Below are 27,279 nucleotides of genomic sequence, written 5' to 3'. Positions count from 1 at the left end.
CTCTGGCAATCTTTCCCCATCTTGCCAGTAATACCAGTTAGCTAATCTGTCATTCTTAAAGGACGAAGTCCAAGCCCCTCCTATTTTGATGACACAAAATGCCCTTGGCCTTTTATCTCCTCCAGCTTTCCAGCTCATTTTTTAAAAAGTAACTAAGGTCCATACTTTATTCCAATTTCCTTGAGCTTTTACCTAATGTCCCTTTTCTATTCCAGGATCCCATCCAGGATCCCACATGACACTTAGTCATCGTGTCTCTGTAGTCTCCTCTCGGCTGGGATGGTCTCTCTGACTTTGCGTGGTTTTGATGACCTTGGCAGCTTTGAGGAATACTGGTAGCGTATTTTGTAGAACGTGTCCCCACTTGGACTTGGCTGATCTTTCCTTCTAACAATTACACTGAGGTGACGTGTTTTGGGGATGGAAAGTGCCACTCTCATCACAAACACCGAGGGTGCAGCATCCCAGCATGATTTGCCACTATGGCTGCTGACCTTGATAATCTAGCCAACATGGTGTTTGTCAGGCTCTCCCCACCAGCAAGCTACACTCTCTTCCTCCTTTTCCCCTGCTGTCCTTGGTGGGACAAAGTCACTAAGCACAGCCTGCAACCAAAGCAGGAGGGGACGTAAGCTCCCTCTCTGGCAGGGTCGGGGGTTGACATAAATTATTTGGAATTCTTCTGTGCAGGAGATGGGTCACTTCTCTGCCATGTATTTATTCATCCAATCAGTTATTAACATCAGTCAAGACTTGAATGTTTACTTTATAGTCTGGGTCCAGTACAATGTTATTTATTTTGTCGTTCTTTGGCCACTGGCCTTAGGGGAGCTTTCAGGTTGGCTCTGCGCCTCTTTGACACGGCCCATGTCCTTTTGTTTGTTTGTTTTCTGGGCGCTTCCTTATTTCTTGGCCTGACGATATGCTCCATTCTTATCTTGTATATTTGCTGCCCCAGCCCTAGAATCAGCCATTTCTGCAAGGGGCCCCTGGTTCTTTTTACTGTAGGATGTTATCAGGAAACAAGATCTGGGGACTAGGTGTAAATTTTATTTCATTTTAATTAGCTTAATCTTAATTTGAATAGCTACACAGGGCTAACAGCTACCACACTGCATGACGTGGCTCTAGATCTTAACCGCCATCATCCTAAACATCGAAATCCTGGACTCTGCTGGTTGTCAGGGGTTGGGGATGGGGGAAATGGGGCTATGTTGGCCAAAAGATACAAACTTCCAGTTAGAAGAGTAACAAGTTTGGGGACCTGAGGTACATCATGAGGACTGTCGGTAATAATTCTGTGTCATATACTTGAATTTTGCTAAGAGAGTAGGTCTCATCACAAGAAAGAAATGGTAACTATGTGACAGGATGAAGGTGGTAGCGAATATTATGGTGGTAATGATTTTGCAATTTATAAATATATCAATTCAACACACTGTCCACTTGAAACTCACAGCAATGTGATTGGTCAGCTGCATCTCAGTATAGCTGGGGAAAACACTGGGCTCTCAGACCCATGTGGATCTCATCTCTTTGGAAAGTGTGTTAATTTTATTACTGACAAAGAGTTAACTTACCCGATAATGAAGCAGGAAACGGCAGTCCCCAAGAAAGCATAAGCCAGAATAGACCCAAGATTTCTGAAAAAGTGTCTCTGAATAAAACAAGAGGCAGGAATCACATTGTGAGTTTTGATACTGAGCAAAAGAAACACAACAAAAGTCTCTTAAAAGTGAAGTTTTACTTATGGCTTCCACTGTAACAAGTAATAACTGAAGTTACTCTAGAATAATCTATTGAGCTATAAACACTGTGCTTTTATAATATCCCTGGTCCTATTAATCACTGAGTAAGCACGTAAGGGCTTAGTAAATTTCAGAGAAAACCACTGTGATTATATTAAGTTACAATGAGACGGAGAGAAAGTGTGTGTGTGTGTGTGTGTGTGTGTGTGTGTAAGTAGACCATTTTCATAGATCTAACCCAAACTATTTTACTCTTTTACTCTAGTGATTCAGCTAGTTGCTTCCAGGTCTGGTGAACCTTAGAAGATCATTACAGATAGGAGTTTGAAACTGATAAAGTATGAAAGTGATGCCTAAGGGGCTTTCCGCTTCATTCAGTGTCAGAAAACTGTCCTAAGTATCTGGTCTCAAGGCATCTTAAGTGTCTCCTGATATTCTTTTTGATTAATCTGTGGAGCCTGGGAAAGAGGGCCAATAGAGATGGAAATGGAGAAATGAAGAATAGTTTCATTTAAGATAGGCAAATTTATAAGTATATATATATATATATATATATATATATATATATATATATATATATAACTGTAGCTACTTATACCAATATAAGATTTAGCAATCATTCAGAAAGAGATGGCAAAATTGCAATCCTCTCAATGCTTCTGTATATCCACTGGTTACCTTAATACACACACACACACACACACACACAGATTTACTTCTCATAAAGTCATTAGGCTTGTGGGATATTGTGATGAGGAAAATCCCTGTTGCTGGGACCCTCAGCCACAGTTCTTACTCCTTAAGTCACAAGCTGTTTTATTTGGCCAATCAAAACCATTTAACAAAACCAGACAAACAAAACCCCCAAAACATCCTAATTTGATGGGGGCCGAGAATACTTTATTTAAAAATTTTAAGAGGCGAGACGCCTGGGTGGCTCAGTCGGTTAAGTGTCTGCCTTCAGCTCAGGTCATGATCCCAGGGTCCCAGAATCCAGCCCTGCATTGGGCTCCCTGCTCAGCGGGGAGCCTGCTTCTCCCTTTCCCACTCCTGCCTGCTTGTGTTCCCTCTCTCTCTGTGTCTCTGTCAAATAAATAAATAAAGTCTTTTTTAAAAAAAATAAAAAAATAAATAATTTTATTAGTACCCCTAAGCTGCCTGCTCAGAAGAGAACTGTTCAAGGGCTTGCCACACTGCCAGTCACCAAGTGAGGGTGCTGCCTGTGTATATTACGGACACGTTATGTTTGCCTTTTAAGTGAGTCACTATCCGCAGTCTTTTACTTTAAGTGAATGTATTTAGCCACCCATGTTTTGAAAAAGCTAGATTTCAAAAAAAAAAAAAAAGAATCAACAACTGTGAGCGTAATTGCCTTTAAAAACTCCATCAAGGGCTTAAATCAGGGAGGGCTAGGGGTCTATGAAGACAGAGATGTGAGACCAAGGAAACTCGTGACGTATCCAGGGACAGATCTGAATGCCAGAATTGCTTTCCCTTGCCACCCAGCTCTCGTTTAGGTGAACCATCTCGACAGGTGGTTTGAGTCCATTAAGTGAATTCATATTCATATTTGCCAAAACAAAAAATCAGGAATGTAAGAGCTGCAGATTATCCTCCTGGGAGGTTGGTTCTCAGGGATTGTGGGCTGCCGAAGATCTGGTAGTGTTTGTGGGGGCCAGGGACGAAGCGGGTGTGGACTAGAGCCTGGTGGAGACTTAATTATTCGGTGAGAAGACCCTGGTCCCCAGTGCCATGCTCAAGGGCATCTCAATTTTAGGACATGCTGGATTTGGTCCCTGGGCTGGGTGTGGGAGCAAGGGGCAATGAAAATTGCACCCTTTGGTGCCCTTGTGCAAGCTCCTGGGCTGGAAGGACCTGGGCATGAGGGAAGCCCAGGACCCACCTGGAGAGGACAGTGCACATGTTAGTGGAAAGATGGGTCTGTGCTTCAGACTGTTTGCAGGTAGAGCTAAACCTGAGCCCTAGTCCGCGGGCTTGCGGAGAATCTGGATCTTGTGGGTGGTCGAGGGGTGCGGATGCAGGGGGGGGGCAGGATCAGGTGCACACTACAGCTCCCAGGCCTGCCAGGGGCAGGACTGGCCAGGAGACCACAGGTGCAGGAGGACCAGCATCATTGGGAGGCCTTCCTGGCTGCAGTGTGGTTGTGCGGGGGAGCTGAGTGGCCCCAGTGTGCAGGGGGGTGCAAGTGTTGGCTGCACATAGAGCATGCTGCTTTTAGCATTCATGGTCTGTGTAACGAGTCCCCATGCTCAGCTCCAGAGGGTCCCACTGAAGAGGGAAGCAGACAGACTGTGCACAGACACCAGACCTCCAGCCCCTCCATGCGGCCACCGTGCCACATGCGTGTCTTTGCCCGGGCCGGCCCACACTGAGAGGAGGGCTCGGCGTCAGTACGCACGTCTGACTCCACACTGACTCCACACTTGCCCAGTGACTTTCTCACGGTCTTGTTCATCTCAGAGATTGTTCCAGGGCACATGTGAGGGTGATTTCCATCACAAATTTATTTGAAAATCAACAAAAAATGGGCAACAACAGATATTTGAATGATTTGTGATAATAAACTAGAGCCTTTGAAACTGTTATCTTAAATGTGTATTTGTTGATATACAAAGATATCTTTGACCCATATAAATAAAAGCACTTACACATACACATGCACACAAATTAGGAATATAAATCTGCCAGTCCAAATACACCCATAACATATTCTAGAATGCCACACACACATACGACACATACACACATAATTACCCATCGCCATTCATATTTGTTGATAGGAACTGGAATTTTATGCCTTGGCAAGAAAGGTAGACCCTGTCACTTACTTGTGTATTACTACACTTAGCACTCGACTTTCTGCTTCACAGTGTACGAAGTACTTTCACACAGAGGAGCCCATCCAATTGTCACAGCTACCCCATCACGAAGGTGCTCAGGGGACCACTGTGCATGAGAGGCATGTAAGGCTCGAAGGTGCGGTGTGAGGCACCCAGAGTCCCACATCCACCAAACTGCAACACCAGACCCGGAAAATGGGTCTTTCCAGGGAATCACACTCACTGCACCAGCCACCCTTCTCGACTCCTACCACACCCTTTTTGGGAGGAAAATACAGCACTTCCCAGTCCTAAGTCCTGGGTACTAGTGGAATCCTAGGTCTTTCATCTTCTTTTTTAACTGGCCGGTCATGTGCGGCTTCCATGACCATGATTAGTTCAGTCTGCCCTACTTTCCCTTCTCCATTTCAGGATGGCAAAAAGAGACAAAGGAGATGGCATAGCCCTGGCAAAGTCTTCAAGAATACGAACCCAAGACAGATCAGGATGAGAAGGTGTACTATTCTAAGACTTGTATTTTTACTCTTCCCATTCCTCACTGGTGAATGTTACCATGAGACTCAGAGACAGAGAGACTGAGAGAGAGAGACCGAGAGAGAGTTTGGTGGGAGGAGTTCACAAGACATGAAGGCTTCTATAAGCGAATTCTTTCCCTGACAATGGGCCCTGGAAGCAAACGGAGCGGTAGAACAAAATCGAAGCCGATTCCAATGATATTTTTTCAAGTTTGGGAAAAAAAAAAAAAAAAAGCTCGTGTCCGCATGACAACTACACATGCATAGGTCAAAGGGTCTGAATGTATCTGTTTCCATACCCACAGCAAAGTGGTGGAATGGTTATTACACGCTTAAATGACGGCAGCCTTAATTACAGATGGCAAAACCCTGTAAGAACCACGATTTCGGTGCCACTGTAAGGACTATTTAAAAAGGAAAGAGACTGAACTAAGAGCAGATAGCCCAAAATACTGGCATTTCAAAAACAACTTAAATTGGTAACTGGCAAAGCCTGTTATTTGTTTTTCTTCTGGGAAAATAAGGCTGACACAGGGAAGGCTCTGCTGAACCTAAAGTATTTCTCAGCCCTTAGAATGGCTTTCACAACCAGTGATTTGGTTTCATTTTAAAGCAACTATGACCTTGATGATACATTAAGATTAGTTATTTAAGATACCAAATTATTTATCACCCATTCGCTCTGATACAGAGTTCCCAAATTCTTCACTTACATAGAAGATAACATTACTTAAAACCATAAAATCACCTCCTGTCTGTCACGTGTCAATCACTGCCATACAGATTTACACACTTCCGGAACCCCCCAGAGCGGTCAGAAAAAGGATACACCCTTTGGTCCAGAAAACCTAAATCTGGAGGGAGAGTAGGATACAGAGGGATAGCCTTTTTAAAAAACAACAACAAAAAAAACCTTTCTATTTTGGAGTAATTACAGATTCACAGAAATTGCAAAGATAGTACAGAGGGGTCCTGTGTACCTTCACCAGGTTTCCTCTACCAGTTAGACCTCATGTATCCATAGCACAAGATCAAAACCAGGAAACCGACATTGGGACAAAGTGTGTGAACGGTTCTGTGTTATCATATAGGTAGCTTCATGGACCGACCCTTTGTTCTCCATCCCTATACTTTGGTCCTGCCTAGAACACTATATAAATGAAATCATACAGTACGTGACCTTCTGAGGTGAGATTTTTTTTTTTTTTGTCCCTCAGCCTAACACCTTTGAGGTATGGCCATGTGTTTCACCATGCACCTACAGCATGACATTTTGGTTGTTTCTGGACTGGGGCAATTATGAATTAAATTGCTCTGAGCAATGAAATATGGGCTTCTGGGTGAATGTGAGTTTTCATTCCTCTGGGAGGAAATCCTCAGGAAAAACCCATGGGGTCGTGTGGTAGTTTCAACTTCAGTTTTGCAAGAAACCATGAAACTGCTTTCCAGAGCGGCCACGCCAGTTTACATTCCTACCGGCGACGTAGGAGCGCTCCTGATTTTAAAACAGATGAATCATGGATGATGAGACAACTATTGTCTGTGAGTGGGTACAGAACACAGTAATAAGCAATGTGGGAGAAGGAAAAACTAGAAAATTATGTAGGTACGTTAACACAGAGATTCCCATGCTTTAAGAAATACTGGCAAAAATCTCTTACCTTCTTTAGACTGTAGCCAGCATGGAAAATTATGGGAGGCAGAAGGATGTTGAAAAAGACCTCTGGATCAAACGTTACCTGAAAGTTTAAAAAGAAAAAAAGTCAAGGGTAGGAGGCTGTCTGGATGGCTCAGTTGGTAACAGCATCTGACTCTTGATCTCAGGATCCTGAGTTTAGGTCCAGTGTCAGGCATGGAGCCTGCTTAAAAAAAAAGAGAAAGGGAGAAAAGTCAATTTCTAGTTTAATACCAGTTGGTACAGGGCAGCTGGGTGGCTCAGTGGGTTAAGCATCTGCCTTCAGCTCAGGTCATGATCTCAGGGTCCTGGGATCAAGCCCAGCATCGGGCTCTCTGCTCAGCAGGGAGCCTGCTTCCCCACTTTCTCTCTCTGCCTGCCTCTCTGCCTACTTGTGATCTCTGTCAAGTAAATAAATAAAATCTTTTAAAAAAGATACCAGTTGGTGGTATAATATCTGCTTAATATTTGAAGCCAATGGCTAAAATGTTTGAATGTTCGAAGCAGATAAGATAAATGTGAAAGATGGCAGACTCGTCACAAGAGCGATGCCGCAGCTGCCCCTGTGGAAGGCCATGTTCTTCTCACACAGCACTCCAACTTCCTATTTAAAAGGAACAGTTCATTGCAAGTGTGAGGACTCACAGAAAGCTTCACGCCAATGCTTTTTAAATGAGAAATAAAAACACCTTGATTTTCATCAAGCTTTTATGATGGTTCAAATCAATAAAAGATGCTGTTATGACTGGTTAATTTTCTGGACCCTCCCAAAGAATGGCTTTTGACACCATTCTATTGAATTTAAGTCTCTTCTGAGTGATCAGGCTTTTGGGAGACCTGATGTGGCCTGGATCAGGGTTGCCAACAATGCTAGTGGCTTTCTCAACATCACCATGAAAATTCGGCAGCTTGGGGGACTAAAATTACTTTGTAGGCTTGATACCCAGAAATCACTCTGAAACTATTAAAGAGCAAAATCTTATCACATCCAGAAAAGAATTAAGGAGTCTATATTTCCCTCAAACTTTCTAAATAATTTGCTTATGTTGGTAGATTGATTGGCTCTTACTGAAATTAATTTCAAAACTTCACTCTAATTATTAAAAGTCAAGTTAGGGGGTGCCTGGGTAGCTCAGTCAGTTAAACATCTGACTCTTAATTTTGGCTCAGGTCATGATCTCAGGGTTATGAGAGAGAGGCCTGTGGGGGACTTCATGCGGGGCATGGAGCCTGCTTAAGATGCTCTCTCTCCCTTTCCCTCTGCCCCTCCCCACACTGCTCTCGGTCTCTTTAAAAAAAAAAAAAAAGTCAGCATTTCTCTTCAGAAATTGGAAATGTTAACCGAGAAACCATTGGGAGAAATGGTTCTCGCAAATTTCGTTTTATTCCATCTTCTTGCTGAAGACAGGGGTAGTATGAAAAATGGGGACTGTCAGAAAGAGAAGGGGCTTTGGACAATACGCAGTATGAGGATGCTGGGGCCACAGTCACATGGGACCAGCACGAGAGTTTCCTGCCAGCTACTCCAGTACTGTGCAGTGAGCCACCTCAGTGTAGCTCTTCTCCCCTCAGCTAACAACAATCATCTCAGCCTTGTATGCTCTCCCACCTTTAAGTCATGCAGCCAAAGTTTAAACAGAACGGATGTGAATCAACGTTTTCCTAAAGGTAACAGGAGCAAAAGTCAACATCACCTTCTATTATGATCTAAAAGATGGAAATGGGTTGGGTTCTTTTCCTTTTTCTCCCCCATCCTATCCACTAGACTCAAGCTGCCATTTCAAAACAGCCATGAGCATGGTGATTACACTGAGTATCTTTCTCAGTGGCATTTAATTTCACAGAGCATGGTGATTACACTGAGTATCTTTCTCAGTGGCATTTAATTTCACAGATGTTTATGAAAATCCCAGGCATTCTTATGAGTGGTTGAGGGCAAAGAGTTCGCTAGGACTGCCTTTAAGGACCCAGACAAGATGGACATGTTTAATGCTCCAGGTTGAGAGTAATTTTCTTAAGGATTAGGGTAGATCCTAAAAACAATAAGAATTTAATTTGTGGAACACAGGCTACATCCTGCCTTTGACCGCAAGCCTTTGCACACATTAGCCTTGTTCTTTATGAAAGAAGCTCCCTAAGGCCTAGATTGCCCAGAGCTTAGACAAAAGTCTCCCTGCTGATAAGCCTGGGTCTATACAGTTAGAGAGTATATGTGGATAAATACAGATATCTTGCTTCTCTTGGAAATATCCTGAGTGAAGAGATACATGATCCTTTTGTTGTGTATTCTAGCTACTCTCGACATCAAATGAGAAACAGTTGCTGGACTCAAATTCTAAGACAACAAGGTATTCCCCTCCAAAGATTCATTAAGCCTTTGGCATCACTCACCCATGAGAATGGGCACTAAATAAATATTTGTAGAATACAGCAAAAGAACCAGAAGAACTAAGACTTACAATTGGGAACACTGAATAAATGAGCTTAAAGTGAAACCAATCTTTTTAAAATTTTAATTTGTTTATTTGAGAGAGGGAAAGGCTAATAGAGCAGGAGTGGGGGAAGAGACAGAGGGAGAGGGAAAAGCAGACTCCCCTCTGAGAAGGGAGCCCGATGCAGGACTCAGTCCCAGGACCCTAGGATCACGACCTGAGCCAAAGGCAGATGCTTAACTGACTGAGCCACTCAGGAGCCCAGAGTGAAACCCATCTTATTTTAAGAAAGAAACAACCCCATCCTTAAACCATAGCAAGAGACATAGTAAAGGAGCGATGGGAGGGGGGGAGATAGGCTGAGTGGTGATGTCCAAACTCCCTTACATAACATGGCAGGCCACATCAGCTCCTGATCCTGACAAGGCTCACAGGCTCAAGTTTCCATCTGGTTCTTTCTTCTCATCATCATAGCCCCAAAACTTCCCAGGAAAACTGGGAGCCGGGAACATTTACCCATGCTCCAGGAGTTTCAAAGGATTTCTCTCCATGAGGCCGACATGGAATCAGAAAGTCAAAAACCATGTCAGGACCCCAGTGGCTGAGTGCGCCCCAGCTCACCTTCCTCAGCATGTCATTTTGCTCCACACTGTTGATCTTGCCAGGGCTGATTTCTCCTTTCAGGGTGTATTCGAAGAACTTCCCGCTGACGTTCACTAATAAGGTGCTGAAGGCCCTGTCTTCCTGAGTACAGCTGAGTGACTTGTCATGACCGCTGGTGGCAGGGGTGCCATACCTCAAGATCACCCCAACGATGAGCCCTGAAACAGTGCAGGGGGAAAAAAAAAACCAGCATCAGGCCTACGTAAGAACAGAAAGAGAACATAATGACATGGTCGATTTGCAACAAGTAAGAAATGCAAAGGTCATCTTAGAGCCCAGGCATGAAGTGTGTATTTTAGGAGCAGATACACACTCCCTCCAAAGGGTTAACATTGTCCAGCACGAGTCCCTCCTGCACCAGGAGGATGAGGCTGGACAGCATCTTTCCTGGTTATTATGGCACTGAGTATTTTCTCCAAGAGATCGTGTCTCTCGTTTCTTGGGCTTCTGGTGGAGGAAGATGGAATGATAAGAAGCAAAGCCTTTCTTGCCAAGGACAGCACAAAGCAGAACTGCCAAGCTTTGATCTGTACCAGCAACAGCCCTCAGGCCAGGTCTGTGGCCATCTGCCAGCAAGGACCAGGCCACAAGAATTTCTCGCTCCTAAAAATGCAACTTGCTTTTTGCCACACACCAGAGGAAGGGGTGGGGGGTTGTGGAGACAGAAAGAAAAGAAATGCTTTTGTTTAGGTCATTTCAACTGCTGGGTGTCATGAAGGAAGTAATTCTGTCTCTCGGGGAGCTCCACACTACAGTGCAAATTATTATGATCCTGATCTGAGGACTGTAGAGCTGTCTTCTTGGAGCTGTGGGCTAGGATATAGCTAAAATAATGAGCTACAAGTCTTGAGGTCTCATTCCATTCATAGGTGGGGTTTCCCATTAGGGGGGAAGAAACCCCAGCAAACCTGTGGATAAGCATGGGATTCCACAGCAAAGGAGTGTGGCTCCCTTGGTCCTGAACAGGGGTCCCACATGCTGCAGTAAAAGTGAGTGTTATGTGAAGAAAACATAAATTGCCATGAGACACTTTCTATGGTTCTCTTAGGAAGAAGATTTCTGACTTCTATCTTCTGTTGTTTGCTATCGGTATTAAAAGACAGAATGGTAAACATGCTCCCCATCTCGTTTTGCCACTAATGGAGGACGTTCCATGGGAAAAAGAAAGTTCTATATTTACTATATTCTGTGCATAATGTTCTATAATCTCTCTTATCACCAAGACATAAGAGAACTCACAAGACATTGTAGAAGAACAAACAATATGTGAAATCTGGAAAAACAGATTTTTTTTAAAAAGGTTTATTTATTTATTTGAGATAGAGTGAGAGCACAAGCTTGGGGGGTGGGCAGAGGGAGAGGGAAAAGCAGGCTCTTGGCTAAGCAGGGAGACTGATGTGGGGCTCGATCTCAGGATGCTGGGATCATGACCCGAGCCAAAAGCAGATGCTTAACAGACTGAGTCACCCAGGCGCCCCTAGAAAAATACAGTTCTTTAATCCAAACTCTTTGTCAGTACTGCATTATTATTATTATTTTTTAAGATTTATTTATTTGACACAGAGAGAGAGATCACAAGTAGGCAGAGAGGCAGGTGGGGGGTGGGGGGGTGGAGGCTCCCCCTTGAGCAGAGAGCCCAATGTGGGGCTCGATCCCAGGACCCTGAGATCATGACCTGAGCCGAAGGCAGAGGCTTAACCTACTGAGCCACCCAGGTGCCCCTATCATCATCATTATTATTAAAGATCTGTATTAATACTTTCAGCTTGTTGACCTTCATGAAAAAATCAAATTATAAAAGTTGATTACAAAACAAGGTTCTCAACAGTCTCAACCAGATATAAAACAGTTTCAAAACCTTTAAAGGTGTAGGAGAAAAAGCCAGCCTTTAAAGAAAAACATGTTGGTCACTACCACACACACAAAAAAGATGTTGTCTTCAGGGAACAAATAACAAAAACCCCATAATGCAGATCGTTCTGGTCATCAGGTCAAAGGGCAAGCACTTGAGGCCTTCAGCACCAATCTTTGGTTCAGGTCTTCCTGCTGCCATTTCATACACATTTCTTCTTTCTTGTTGGGTTACTAACCGGGATAACATGGGAGATGGCAAGCCAGCACTTAGTCTCCCCTGCTCAGCCTCTGAATGGACTTCCCAGCTGCGGTCTCTCGGCGGCAGGGTTTCCTGGGTGTCTGTGCTGCTAACTGGAGTTGGGGAGGTCCCTACACTGAGGTGGCTGCTGGCCTTGGGTCCCTTCTTGATGTTTCCTGATCCCCTTCATGGCTGTCCTAGAGAATCGCAGTCTCTAACCCTGAGGGATCCTGTGTGTCCCCGTCTACCCTGTTCTCCTGTACCCTGGTTCTCAATGCCCTTCTTGCTTCTCCCTACACAGGAGGCCTGGAAAACCCTGGTCAACACTCAGAAGGTTTCTGTATGGTGTAAGGTGTGTGCAGCTGGGCCTGGTGTCCTCTTCCTTTCCCCCCATTCTCTACATTTGCTGCCTCCACACCCTTTTCTCCTTCAAGAACATCGAACCCCATGGTTTCTTCACCCTCTGCTCTGGGAAGGTGTTTCCTGGGGCTTCTTTATCTTTATGGCAGTCTCATGTACAAGTATGTATTGTTTCATGTCATTCCTGCGGATGAAACCAGACCTGTTTCTGATACTGAACCATTTTACCATTCTTGACACTTTTGCCACGATGACCTTTTTGTCCCTGCCGGTGGGCCTCACTCCCTCCATCCTGCCCACGGTGCCACGTTGGGTGGTGACACAGCTGCTCAGGGTCACAATGCTGGGACTGGTGCCCAGGGCCAGCTGTGGCAGCCGCGGCTCCTCGCTGGGGATGACAGTGATGAGGTCGCCATAGTGGGGCTCTGCTCAAGGTTCTCTGGGTTGCTCTCCATGCCACATGGAGCTCCTATCTGTTTTTGTTGTTGTTGTTGTTTCTTCACTCCCTGGTCAGGCAGTGATTTTCTGAGCAAGCTTTACAGGACAAGAGACGATTCCATGGCCCTTCGACACTCATCATAACACAGTCTGAAGGCTACCTGTTACACAATTTAACTGCAGTGTCTTCATCAGGAAACCAAAGCAAATCATTTACAGCAGCAGACTGTGCTCCTCCCAGATCAATGGTGTTTCCTATAACTCACTGTTTCTTCATGGGTTACCTCATTATTGATGCAGGGAACTAGAAGGTAAGCCATGCTAGCCCAGGGCCTTCAAGATGGCTGCTATTCTAATGAAAGAGGAGGCGTGATACTGTCATTTACAATAGGAAATGTATACTTGGCCTCTGTCCCAATTTCCTGATACACAGCTTCTACAGCCCTCAGAATCCTCAGGGAGAGATAAGTGTCTTTTTGTATGCTAATAAGATGACTGGTGGCTGGGGGCTCCTCGACTGTCCTTAGGATGCAAGTCGGTTGCCAAAGTAACAACCTTATGATTACGGGGTTGAAAAACTAAAGCCCAAGCTAAAACTCCAGGGAGGGGAGGGGGCAAGCCATCGAGTTAATCACATGGCCAGTGATTTAATTCACCATGCCGAAGTAACGGGAGTCTCCATAAAAATCCGCCAAGTATGCCAGCTCAGAGAGCTTCTGGGCGTGGTGAAGGTGTGGAGGCGCGGGGAGAGTGGTGCACCCACACGGCCGGGGGCTCCGCTCTCCCTCCTTCATGCCTTGCCCTAGGCATCTCTTCCATCTGGCTGTTCCTGAGTTATATCCGTTTATAAATAAGTAAACTATTTTCCTGAGTTCTTTGAACCATTCTACAAATGACTGAACCTGAGGAGGGTGTCATGGGAACCCCTGATGTGTAGCTGGTCAGCCAGAAGCACAGGTGACCACCTGGGACTTGTGATTGACATCTGAAGTTGGGTGGGGGGGCTCTTGTGGGACTGAGCCCTTACCCTGTGGGAGCGGATGCTGTCTCCAGGTAGTGTGAGAATTGAGTTGAATCATAGGCCGCTCAGTGACTACCCACGTGAGAGCTGGAGAACTGCTTGGTGTGGGAAAATCCCCACACATCTGGTTACAGAAGTGTTGGGTGTGAGTACTGTGTAAAGCGGAAACAGGAGGGTTTTTTTTTCCTTATAGGAGTTTTATATTTGCAGACAAATTCCTCAATTACAGGAAATGCCCTCACAGTCTCTCCCAGTAACCACCACTATCATACTAGGAGTGCTATTAACAGACGAATACTGTTTGTATAGACAGATAAAACGTTTCCCTCTCTACCTGGGCCCAATGCGCCCATTTTAAAGATGGGAGACAGTGAAGGTGATGCTGCTGCTCCCTTGTGGGAAAACGTGGCAACATAAAATACCACAGCAAAGACAACAAGGACAACAATGAAGACAGCAAGGACAACACCATTCTGATAGTTTTGACTGAAATGATACCAAGCAACAGGATACACTGCTAACTCAAGGTAGACTTTGAGTTACTTCTCAAGCATCTTAGACTCATATTTATTATCACTGTAGTTCATGGCACAAAGGAACAGAGTCATCGCTATGATATTAAGTTCATGTTTACTGTCTTTCACTTCAAAAAAGAATAAGATATTAGGACTGCAGAGGTGCATTTTGGTAAGAAAAGGATAAAGATGTAGAAGAAACATAAATGGCATATTTTCATCTGCTAGATCTGGAAGACATCCTCTGATAGGGAACTGTAAAAAGGTCCTAGTTACAAGGAATTAAAATACAACATTAAGGTTTTTTTTAAAGCTCAAAAAAAGTCAGTATCCACCAAAAAAAAAATGATGTAGATCAACAGAAGCATTAAAGATTTTACTGGATGAACACCATAGTGTTCTGGATGGCAAAGAGAAATGACCTATTACGTATGTGGACCAGAAACGTAGCATATAAGATGTCAGCTCCTGAAGAAAAACAATCACTGACTTCATAGGTATATGACGAATATCAGGGAAGAATGTGGTTTCAAACTTTTACAGAAAGCAAAGATAGATGAAATTCCTTTGACATCTGACAGGGCTTAAAACAAGACGGCAGACTCCAAAGATGCAAAAATTAAAGACTTTTTCAGAAAAAAAAATACCTGAAGACCATTTCACCTTGGAGGTATGAAAAGAACTCGCTTCACAACTGTATTAGCATATTGTGCTAATGGCGTACAGCTACCAACTTTTCTAATTTTTTTATTGTATTTTTTAAAGATTTTTTTTTTTATTGATTAGACAGAGAGAGAAAGATCACAAGTAGGCAGAGATGCAGGCAGAGAGAGAGGGGGAAGCAGGCTCCCCGCTGAGCAGAGAGCCCAGTGCGGGGCTCGATCCCAGGACCCTGAGATCATGACCTGAGCTGAAGGCAGAGGCTTAACCCACTGAGCCACCGAGGTACCCCGAACTTTTCTAATTTTTAAAAGGAAGACCGGGTGCCTGGGTGGCTCAGTGGATTAAAGCCTCTGCCTTCAGCTCAGGTCATGATCTCAGGATCCTGGGATCGAGCCCCGCACCAGGCTCTCTGCTCGGCAGGGAGACTGCTTCCCCCTCTCTCTCTGCCTGCCTCTCTGCCTATGTGTGATTTCTCTCTCTCTGTCAAACAAATAAATAAATCTTTAAAAAAAAAAAAAAGGAAGACTAACCCCCACCCCCAACATACAGCAGATATACGTGCCTATCCAAAAACTGGTGGTATGAGGAAGGAATTTAATTTTGGACAAAGTGTGGTTCAAAAACCCCCTGTGGCCATTAAAGAAACTAGGCCCCAGGAGTCAGGTGCCAGTTCCGGCTTTTGTGACTGAAGCTGTTGGGAGGACAGTTGAACAAGTCGACGCTCAGCTAGCTGTAATTCTAGACTGCCATCCACCTGCTGTAATATTTAGATGTCTCTATTAATAAGCCTTTGTTAAGGAGTTGGGGAACAGGTACATGGACGCACTGTTCTCTAAGGAGGTCTCACTTCCACTGTATGAGCAGTTGGGAGTAGATGATCACCAGTTCGGTCTGGCTACCACTGTGGGCTTGTTTAGAGCACATGGGGGTTGTTCTGAGCTCGAAAGCGTCATCTGAAATTTTGAGAAAAGAAAGCAATTTGTTCCACACCCAGTTACACAGTGTATGAAGAAAGTGAATATAATTTTGAAACATTTCCATTTGTAATCACTTCCTCCTTCCTACTCTCAGCCCCAGGCAACTACTGATCTACTTCCTGCCTCTATAGATTTGCCTTTTCTGGACATTCCCTCTAAATAGAATCATAACGTATATAGTGTTTTGTGTCTGGCTTTTTCATTAAGTGTAATGTTTACAAGGTTCATCTGTGTGGAAAGTAGCAGTACTTCACTACTTTTTGACTCCTGAATAGTATTCTACCATATGAATAGAACATATTTTGCTTATCCATTCACCAAATAAGCATTTGGGTTGTTTCCACTTTTTTGCTATTATGAATAATGCTGCTCTGGATAGTTGCATACAAGTTTCCACAGAGATACGTTTTCATTTCTCTAGGGTAGATATGCAGGAGTGGAACTTCCAGGTCATATGGTAAATCTGTGTTTATTATTATTTTTTATGTTTATTATTTTTTAAAACTGCCAAATTTTATTCCCACTTGGGAAACTATGTACCTTGAGATTCACCCAAGTAGTGAATTAACACTCCTGACTGTTGACTCGTACTCCACTGTATGAATATACAAGAGTTTCTTTATCCATTCACCTGCTGAAGGATAGCTGGCTTGTTTCCAGCTTTTGGCAAGCACAAGTTAAGCTGCTTTGAACATCCATGAACAAGGTTTTACGTGAATGGACTTTCATTTTTTTAGAGTAAATACCCAGAGTGGGGATGTTCAGTCACAGGGCAAGTGTGTGTGTGTGTTTTTTTAAAGATTTTATTTATTTATTTGACAGAGAGAGATCACAAGTAGGCAGAGAGGCAGGCAGAGAGAAAGGAAGGGAAGCAGGCTCCCTGCTGAGCAGAGACCCCCGATGCGGGACTCGATCCCAGGACCCTGAGATCATGACCTGAGCCGAAGGCAGCGGCTTAACCCACTGAGCCACTCAGGTGCCCGGCAAGTGTGTGTTTATTAGAATCTGCCAAACCAATTCTCAGAGTTACTATGCCATTTTGTGACAACCCCTTCCCCTCAAGCAGTGAGTGAGAGTTCCATTTGCTCCACAGCTGATAACTCTTGCTAATATACCAGAAAATCGGTGACTCACCAAATAGCCAGCTTGGGAATAATGCTACCCCGATAGAGGACAACTGATGAAAGAAAGAAACGAGTCCATAGCTCATTAAGACACAAGTTCTGTCTTGTCCTGACCAGTGTATGAGACACTAAAATAGTGAAAATCAAGCCCATCAGTCAAGAGTTTGACTTCCAATCCAATGCCCCTCTTCTCCAGAAGGTGACATTCCAGAGAGATTTGACTGAGGCCAAGATGGAACACATTTTTGTGATTCAAGATGACCATCAATTATAAGTAGTTTCCCAAATATGGAATGTCACAGTTAGGAATAAAAAAAAAAAGAAAATGATTTTAGGTCTTAGATATCTGCTTAACAAAACAAGATATGGGAAAAATCATTGTATTGTCCCATGAAGCTCCTGGGTAAGCCACCCCAAAACCTTCCCATCCTTGCTGTGCCATACAGCACTTCTCCACACGTGACCATATACCATATACCCTTCTGACAATCTTTATAAAATGAAGATCCTCGTTCTAGTGTAGAATGAAAGAGTAGAAGAGCCTTTCAGTGAAATCTAGGACCAGGGAAGGAGACTTAGGCTCCATGACTGAACTTTCAACTAGAGGACCAACATGGTACCCAAGTGTAGGATGATTACACTTGCCATATTCTAGGTGGGGCCTATGCTGGCTCAACATTTCCAGGGCTGGAGAGATTCTTTCTGCCTGATCTAGGGTTACAGTCTCAGTAATCCCATAATTGCCACACCCCTAAACCACACTCTCCAACCTCTGCCACTAATCAATGAGACATTTTGACCTGGTTCCTTTGTCTCCCAATTGGTTCAAAATTTTGGTAGGGAATAGAGTATCACCAATTAAACCCCTCGAACAACAATGGTATAGATGACCACCCATATTCTTAAACACATTTTCTTCAAAATGCTTTTAAAATGAAATTCATAGATATGTCTGAGTGGAAGATAATGGGAAGCCAGCAAATTCATGGATTAGGTCTAAGGACCTTTCAAATTATAGTACTGTTTTTCTGTTTTAGGTCAGGTAAATGATTTATTTGTTTCTGCTTCATACTCTGCCATTTTCCAAAATCAAGGACAGTACCTCTGGCTAAGTCATCACTCAACATATTTTAATAGCTGTTTTGTGTATTTCCCCTTCAATTAAACACATTAATCAAATTCAAGTCAACTGCCAAAGGCCTACAAAGGTTACTATAGTGGACTGTCACCCGTTTTCCTGACCCGTTTGCTGCTCTTTAAAGGCTAAGCCAACTTTCAGATGAACATCAGCTACTCTTTGACATAAATTCATCAATCTTTCCTCTGAGCTTCTGCCTGGAATTCTCTCCGCACGCTGTCTTTCCTAATCATCCTCACAGGGTTAAGCCCTACTTAACCTTCAAGTCACAATATAGTTGTCACTTCTTCTAGGCAGGGAAGCCCTTCCTGATACCTCAGGACTGGACTGGATTCTCCACAATCAGGGCTGCCCTCATAGAATTCCACATGAAAGATGCTCCCTGGAATTGTTCAGTGCACAACCTACACAACTGTATGCGACTGCCCTGCTCACCAGGCATTTCCAGAACATAGTCTCTCATAGTGACCATTTTGTCAGCGCAATGACTGCACTGCACTATGAAGTTGTTTTAACTACCTCCCCCCCCATATACCCAGCACTAATTCTCACAAGGACAAGGCTCAGTGAGCACTCATTAGCCATTCCTGCATCTGACCCACCACAGCCACTCAATAAATAACAGTAGACTAGGGGAACATTAGACAGTAGTCACCTGTTAACAAAGAATTACCTTATGTGAATTACAGGAAAAGATACTTAGTTCTGAACCTCAAGAAAGCAACTACTTATTTTCAATCTCTTACCTGCCATAAAATCCAAGGGTACTCACATTTATTAGCCTTTAGAATTTGGCACAAATTAATGATTACAATTCAAGTACTCTCACAGGTTAAAAAAAAAACCTCCCAATGGCTTTTATGAGGCATATTATAGAATCTACATACCTAGAGGCTCTGAAAGTTAAGGAATATTGCAAATAAACGAACGCCCTAAGCACAGTTATCTTTGAGAGCCATGAAACTGGAGTACACAACAGCAACTACATTTGCTGCTCTAGTGACTGCAGTAACTGAGGGATGGCTGAGCCTTAAACTGAAATAAATACAAATATACAGACATACGCAAGTGAGAAGGTGGGATTTTGATAAATGAACAGAACCATACTCACCAAAGTTTTAATGATGAAGGTATATTTTTGCAAATTAAAGAAAACAAAACCTATTTAAGAATTCACCTGAATTCAAAGACTATTAACCAAAATAAATTATCTCCTATGGGCTGAACTGTGTCCTCTCAAACTTCCCATGTTGAAGCCCTAACCAACCCCCGCCACCCCAACCACGGGACTGAAATTTGGAGGAAAGGCTGTTGAGGAGGAAATAGAGGTTAAGTGAGGTCATAAGGGGGACCATCATCTGATAGTATTGGTTGCCTTATAAGAAGAGGAAGAGACACCTGCTCCATCTTCCCATGCATACATGCACAGAGGAAAGTCCACGTGAGGACACAGTGAGAAGGTGGCTGTCTGTGAGCCAGGAAGAGAGGCCTCACCAGAATTCAGCTATGCTGGTACCCTGATCTCAGACTTACAGCCTTCAGAACAATGAGAAATAAATTTCTCTTAAGATTCCCAGTCTAGGGACGCCTGGGTGGCTCAGTTGGTTGGACAACTGCCTTCGGCTCGGGTCATGATCCTGGAGTCCTGGGATCGAGTCCCGCATGGGACTCCCAGCTCCACGGGGAGTCTGCTTCTCTCTCTGACCTTCTCCTCGCTCATGTTCTCTCTCACTGTCTCTCTCTCAAATAAATAAATAAAATCTTTAAAAAAAAAAAAGATTCCCAGTCTATGGGGGTGCCTGGGTGGCTCAGTCGTTAAGTGTCTGCCTTCGGCTTGGGTCATGATTCCAGGGTCCTGGAATCGGGCCCCGCATCGGGCTCCCTGCTCAGCAGAAAGCCTGTTTCTCCCTCTGCCTGCTGCTCCCCCTACTTGTGTGTGTGCTCTCTCTCTCTCTTTCTCACTATCAAACAAATAAATAAAATATTTTTTTAAAAAAAGATTCCCAGTCTATGGTATTTTGTTAATAGCAGTCCCGAGCTGACTAATATACTACCTTTCTGAGAAATCACAGGGGGCTTCTCTAGACTACCAATAATAGCCTTGCAGCTAACTCCCACCTGACCTCACAACTAGGAAGCCTTTCTTTTACAGATGAGAAGTTAAGGTCCCACTGCTCTAACATAGGGTCCACTCCACAGATGGTTTCTGTCTGTCTTCTCTTTTCCTATACCACCATCATGATGACTCTTCTTAATCTTCCAGAGGAGACTTTCACCATATTGCCCTCCCAGCATGAACTCAGACTTCTGTAGAAAGTATTTTTGGGGCATATGGATGGCTCAGATGGTTGAGTGTCTCCCTTCGGCTCAGGTCATGATCTCCAGGTTCTGGGATCAAGCCCCAAGTCGGGCTGTCGGTTCAGCAGGGAGTCTGCTTCTCCCTCTCCCTCTACCCACTACTTGTGCTCTCTCTCTCTTCTCTCAAGTGAATAAACAAAATCTTTAAAAAAAAAAGTATTTTCCTAGGGCACTAGCCAAGAAACTACCATACCTCTGTTCTCTCTGATCAGAACTGATGGAGCCAGACAAAAGATTAATTTTCATTAATGCTTTTAAAACAGTATCTACTCAGGAAAATGCTGAAATGTATTGTGTTTAGAAATTTAATCAGAGGCACACAATACATATTTTTTAACTCAAATGATTGATACAACAATTAAAAAAAAAGAAAACAAAGATTTAAATTTAAATTGATGATGACCTATATCAGTAAGTGAACTAGAGTAAGACTACAAAAAACTTTATTATGAAATATATCAGACACTCAAAAATACAAGTATAGTACCTATAAGGGATAAAGAGTAAATATAATTGGGAAAAATACACATGGGGGGTTCAAAGGTACTGGTAATTTTTGTTTCTTAAGCTGGACAGTAAATAAAGTGTTTATGCCACTTTTTCAGTTTTATACATTATTTTGTGTGTTTAATATACTTCACAAGATTTTATCAGGCTAAGAGTGGTCTACCAGACCTCTAGGGGGCTATCACTGAGTTTGATCAACAGCGCCTTACCAAGAGAGCTAAGCACCATTTATATTCTTCCCAATCAAGATTTGAACTTGCCCTCATCATCCCACCCTCTGGAAGCTACTACCCTGAACGGGGTGTTTATTATGCCCTTAGAGTGTAATTGTGGATCTATGTTGTTTCATTCTGTATGTCTTCAAATTATGTGTGATGTGGATTATTCGGTGACTTGCTTTTATCACCCCAGAATGCGCTTATGAGAGCCATCCACGTTCACATGTGGCTCTGGTCATCGGGTGTCACCGCGGTGCCACGTTTGAGCATGTGGGTGTCGTTTCCTTCCGTTTTGCTGCACCACTGTCGGGATAATTGCTTCAGATCCATCTGTCTGGTTTGCCAGTTCTCTCTTCAGCTCGTTACCCTATCCACTGAGTCTGCAATGTCAATGACTAGTTTTCGCTTCTTGAAATTCTATTTGGTTCTTCTACAAATATGCTAGACTTTTTGTTTCCTAACAGAATCTGAACAAAGAGGTGAATATGTTTAGGACCGTCAGCTCTGCACTCTGGGACTACTGCTCACTTATTCCAATCAGCTTCACGAGATGGGTAACAGCACATTGTTATAAGAGGCCTAATGCCTCTTCCAAAGGGTACTGGCTGAAGACATTGTGGTCCCTTCACATAATGGAGCTGTAGCCATTATCCTAAAAAGAAGGCAGCAGTGCTATATCCAATGCCTTAAGTAAAAAAAAAAAAAAAAAAAAGCAAGGTGTAGAATGAGTTGTATAGCATGCTACCTTTCACATGGGAAATGAAAAAGAAAATCTATCTCGGGTTTGTAAATGTAGCAAAATTCCCTAAAAGGATAGACACACGAGGGTGTTAACACTGATATCTCTGAGGAGGGGAACTGAGTTAGCTAGGGATCAGAGGAAAGGTAGCATTTAATTTTTACTCTGGAGCTATTTGAATTTTCTATTATAGTACAGTATATATATATCTCCTATTAAAAATCAAAATGAGGGGCACCCGGGGCACCTGGATGGCTCAGTGGGTTAATCTGCCTTTGGCTCAGGTCATGGTCTCAGGGACCTGCGATCGAGCCCCACATGGGGCTCTCTGCTCAGCAGGGAGCCTGCTTCCCCCTTTCTCTCTGCTTGCTTATGATTTCCCTCTCTGTGTCAAATAAGAAAAATAAAATCTTTTAAAAAAATCAAAATGATAGGGGTACCTGAGTGGCTCAGTCGTTAAGCGTCTGCCTTCAGCTCAGGTCATGATCCCAGAGTCCTGGGATCAAGCCCCACATTGGACTTCCTGCTTAGTGGGAAGCCTGCTTCTCCTTCTCCCACTCCCACCGCTTTTATTCCCTCTGTCACTGTGTCTCTGTCAAATAAATAAAATCTTAAAAGAAATCAAAATGATAGCTAATACTGAAGTAAGGCAGGCCATTTCCAACCTCTCTGCTCTCGGGACATGCTGTCCACACTACTAGGCCTGTCTCCCAGTTCCCACTGTGCCCTCCCCTGTGCACCTGGTCAGTTCCCATTCACCTGTGGGACTCATCTGGAACTGCACCAGCTTTGGCGCACAGTTAGCCACTTTCCTCCAGGCTGCTGGTGCCTACCTAAGTTTTACTGCAAGTCTGTCCTCCCCACGAGACCGCAACCTCCACTGAACCAAGCACGATGTCTGGAACATGGTCATCATTCAAGACATATTTGCTGGAAGAATGAGATCATGAAAATCAAAAACGATAACCGGATGATAAATACAATGAATAGATTATACACGTACAGAAGCATCAGTTCCCCAAACTGTGAATGTAATGCCCTTTTCCCTCTGCACCTTATATCTAAGTTTTGGCAGACAGCAAAGCAGCATCTGCAAAGATGACTTTTGTATTTTTGTTGCAATTTCTTGAGTCATGAAATTGGTGTCTGGGAAGTATACAAAGTCAATAACCAGAGTAGACATTAATGACACATCAAGAAACACTTCACACCATATTCCCAGCAAAATCTTTTAGGTGCTTATGAGAGCAGAATAAAATGTAATTACTCCCTGGTTTAAGTTCAACCCAGCTCAAGACTATACCATATTTAATGGCCTACTTGATAAAATTATTTTAAAATAAAACATACAGTGGAAAAGCTATAATAGAAAACCTGGGGGTGCCTGGCTGGCTCAGTCAGAGGAGCATGGGACTCTTAACCTCACAGGGTCATGACTTCAAGCCCCAGGTTGGGTGTATAGTTTATTTATTTATTTTTTTTAAAGATTTTATTTATTTATTTGACAGAGAGAGATCACAAGTAGGCAGAGAGGCAGGCAGAGAGAGAGAGAGGAGGAAGCAGGCTCCCTGCTGAGCAGAGAGCCCGATGCGGGACTCGATCCCAGGACACTGAGATCATGACCTGAGCCGAAGGCAGCGGCTTAACCCACTGAGCCACCCAGGCGCCCCGTATAGTTTATTTAAATAAATAAATTTTTTTTAAAAAGAAAATCTGTCATTGGCCCTTCTACGAGTCGGTACTGAACAAGTGTATGCTGCCTTCCAGGAGCGAGCCCCTACCAGCACCACCGGCACCACCCCCACCCCCACCAGCCCGGCAACACGTAACTAATGATAAAGCCAGTCTAGCTGGGACAAGCACCATAGGACAGAGGCATCAACGGGTGATATAGTGGGGAATAGGATGAATCATTCTTTTGGGTGAAAAAGTAGTTGAGAAAAACTTCACAGAAAAGGTGACTTCTCATGTGGGCCTTCCAGGATGAGGCAGACTTTCGCAGGTGAAAGAAGAGAGAGGTATATTTTAGAGAAAGCCCTCAGCATGATGTGGGGAAGGGAACATTAACCAGAGCAGCATGGCCGAAGCATAGACCACACTGAGAGAAAGAAGAAGGGCCGAGACCAAGTGTCAAGGAGTGAGATTGGCTCAAGGAAGATGGAGAAGCTTCTCTGGAAGCTAGGCTCCCGAGTGCAGACTTTTATCCCACAGGAAGCAAAGACCAGAGACTTCAGGGCTAAGAAGGGGCCTGCAGTAGAAGGGTGGAAAATGAACTGCAGGAGAGAGGCTACAAATACGAGAATGTTCTCAAGCTTTCCTAAAAGGGTCATGCCTCTCGGGGCGGGGGGGACATAAAATTCATTCCTCCGACTAAGAGAAACCCTACATTATCTCATATTCCTCCACCTCTTTGCTTTGTTCAAGTGCTAGTTATTGTTTGGGTTCACACAAATAGGACCGAGAATGCTCTGGGAAGTTACCCATCCAAAACTACAGATTAAGACAAGATTAATGAGACATAGAGACATAATAACCAAATACAGTTGTAGGGACTTTAGTTGCATCTTAAATCAAACTAAAAACAAATAAACTGGGGACATGTGAACTCACTGGACAGATATGAAATTACTATCATTTTTGAGGGATAATAAAGTATTGTGGTTTTTTTTATTTTTCAGTGATCCATAATTCATTGTTTATGCACCATACCCAGTGCTCCATGCAATACGTGCCCTCCATAATACCCACCACCAGGCTCACCCAGCCCTCCCACCCCCTCCCCTCCAAAACCCTCAGTTTGTTTTTCAGAGTCCACAGTCTCTCGTGGTTCATCTCCCCCTCCAATTTCCCCCAACTCCCTTCGCCTCTCCTCCCAATGTCCTCCATGTTATTCCGTTTCAAAGAGCTGGAACAAACAATCCTAAAATTTGTATGGAACCAGAAGAGACCCCGAATTGCTAAGGAAATACTGTAAAAGAAAAATAAAACTAGGGGCATCATGTTGCCTGATTTCAAGCTTTACAACAAAGCTGTGATCACCAAGACAGCATGGTGTTGGCACAAAAACAGACACATAGACCAGTGAAACAGAGTAGAGAGCCCAGATATGGACCCTCAACTCTATGGTCAAATAATCTTCAACAAAGCAGGAAAAAATATACAGTGGAAAAAAGACAGTCTCTTCAATAAATGGTGCTGGGAAAATTGGACAGCTATATGTAGAAGAATGAAACTCGACCATTCTCTTACACCATACTCAAAGATAAACTTGAAATGGATAAAAGACCTCAGTGTGAGGCAGGAATCCATCAGAATCCTAGAGGAGAACATAGGCAGTAACCTCTTTAATATCAGCCACAGCAACTTCTTTTAAGACATGTCTCCAAAGGCAAAGGAAACAAAAGCAAAAATGAACTTTTGGGATTTCATCAAGATCAAAAGCTTCTGCAGAGCAAAGGAAACACTCAACAAAACAAAAAGGCAACCCACGGAATGGAAGAAGATATTCCCAAATGACACTACAGACAAAGGGCTGATATTCAAGATCTATAAAGAACTTCTCAAACTCAACACACACAGAACAGATAATCACATCAACAAAAAGACAGAAGACATGAACAGACACTTTTCCGAAGAAGACATACAACTGGCTAACAGACACATGAAACAATGTTCATCATCACTGGCCCTCAGGGAGATTCAAATTAAAACCACATTGAGATACCACCTTACACCAGTTAGAACGGCCAAAATTTACAAGACAGTAAACAACGTGTGTTGGAGAGGATGTGGAGAAAGGGAACCCTCTTATACTGTTGGTGGGAATGCAAACTGATACAGCCACTTTGGAAAACAGTGTGGAGATTCCTTAAGAAATTAAAAATAGAGCTTCCCTATGACCCTACAATTGCACTCCTGGGTATTTACCCCCAAAATATAGATGTAGTGAAAAGAAGGGCCAACTGTACCCTAATGTTCACAGCAGCAATGGCCACAGTCGCCAAACTGTGGAAAGAACCAAGATGCCCTTCAACAGACGAATGGATAAAGAAGATGTGGCTATATATTTTTTAAAGATTCTTATCTTGGGGCACCTGGGTGGCTCAGTCAGTTGAGCGTCTTGACTCTTGATTTCAGCTCAGGTCATGATCTCATGAGTCATGAGATGGGGCTGCACGCTGGGCTCCATGCTCAGCAGGGAGCCTGCTTGAAGAGTCTCTCCCTCTGCCCCCCACCACTCTCTCTCATTCTCAAATAAATAAATCTCAGAAAAAGATTATCTTTTAGAAATAAATACGGAAATATTTACAAATAAAAGTTGGGATTTTGTGCCAGTGTTGTGGAGAGGAGTAGCTGTGGGGAGTATGGATTAATAAACAAGATTGACCAGAAGCTGCTAATTAATGAAACTGGATAATGGGTACATGGGTTGTGGTTTACTATACTTCTGTGTGTGGTTTTTTTTTTTTTCACACCACAAAGCAATTCTCTGACACTAGCTACATGTCCTACATTTCAGTTCAGTTCTGATACGATCTACCTGGATATGGCGTGAGATCCCACCGGTTATGGACTCATTCCCACAAGACCGCCCCCCTTCCCTCCACCACCAGCCCACTTCAGATGCCAATCACAAGCCCAGGTTGTCACTTAATGTTTCTAACCAACCAGATATAGATCAGAACTACAGAGCAGAGGTCCCTATAACCCTCTCCTTGGGTTCAGTTAATTTGCTAGAGCAGCTCACAGAACTCAGAGAACTTCTTACTCACTAGATCACCAGTTTATTATAAAAGGACAGGACTCAGGAACAGTTGGATGGAAGAGATACATAGGGCAGTGTGGGTAAGGGTCTAGGAACTTCCAGACTCTCTCCAAGTGGGCCACTCTCCCTCCATCTCCATGTGTTCACAGCCCAGAAGCTCTCTGAGCCCCAGCCTTTTAGATTTCTATGAAGGCTTCATTACATAGGCACAATTGATTAAATCATTGGCCTTCTGTGACTGATTCAACCTCCTGCCCCTCTTTCCCTCTCCCCCTCCCCTGAGGTCAAGGGGTGGGACCTAAGTTCCAGCCCTCTAATCACAAGGTCAGTTCCCTGACAACCAGCCCTCAAGCCCAGGTGCTCCCCTAAAGTCCCCTGATTAACATAAACTGGGGTGTGGTTGGAAGGGATTTGTTAGGAAAGGTCCAAACAGCATTACAGCTCCTTCCACGTAGGAAATTCCAAGGCTT

General features: G+C 43.6%; 1 protein-coding gene across 3 annotated transcripts in view; it reads right to left on the bottom strand.

The window, feature by feature from the left end:
• Positions 1-27,279, bottom strand: part of SLC9A7 (solute carrier family 9 member A7) — a 141,177-nt gene that overhangs the window by 66,474 nt on the left and 47,424 nt on the right. For all 3 annotated transcript variants that reach the window (XM_044234366.1, XM_044234367.1, XM_044234368.1), the window contains exons 2-4: positions 9,853-10,052; positions 6,786-6,863; positions 1,581-1,657 (exon numbers count right to left, since the gene is read on the bottom strand). In XM_044234366.1, coding sequence (XP_044090301.1) covers positions 1,581-1,657; positions 6,786-6,863; positions 9,853-10,052 — 355 coding nt within the window. The remainder of the gene's footprint in view (positions 1-1,580; positions 1,658-6,785; positions 6,864-9,852; positions 10,053-27,279) is intronic.

The sequence above is a fragment of the Neovison vison genome, chromosome X (genome assembly GCF_020171115.1).
Source record: "Neovison vison isolate M4711 chromosome X, ASM_NN_V1, whole genome shotgun sequence".
Classification (NCBI taxonomy): domain Eukaryota; kingdom Metazoa; phylum Chordata; class Mammalia; order Carnivora; family Mustelidae; genus Neogale; species Neogale vison.
This window is presented reverse-complemented; position numbering and strand designations above follow the sequence as displayed.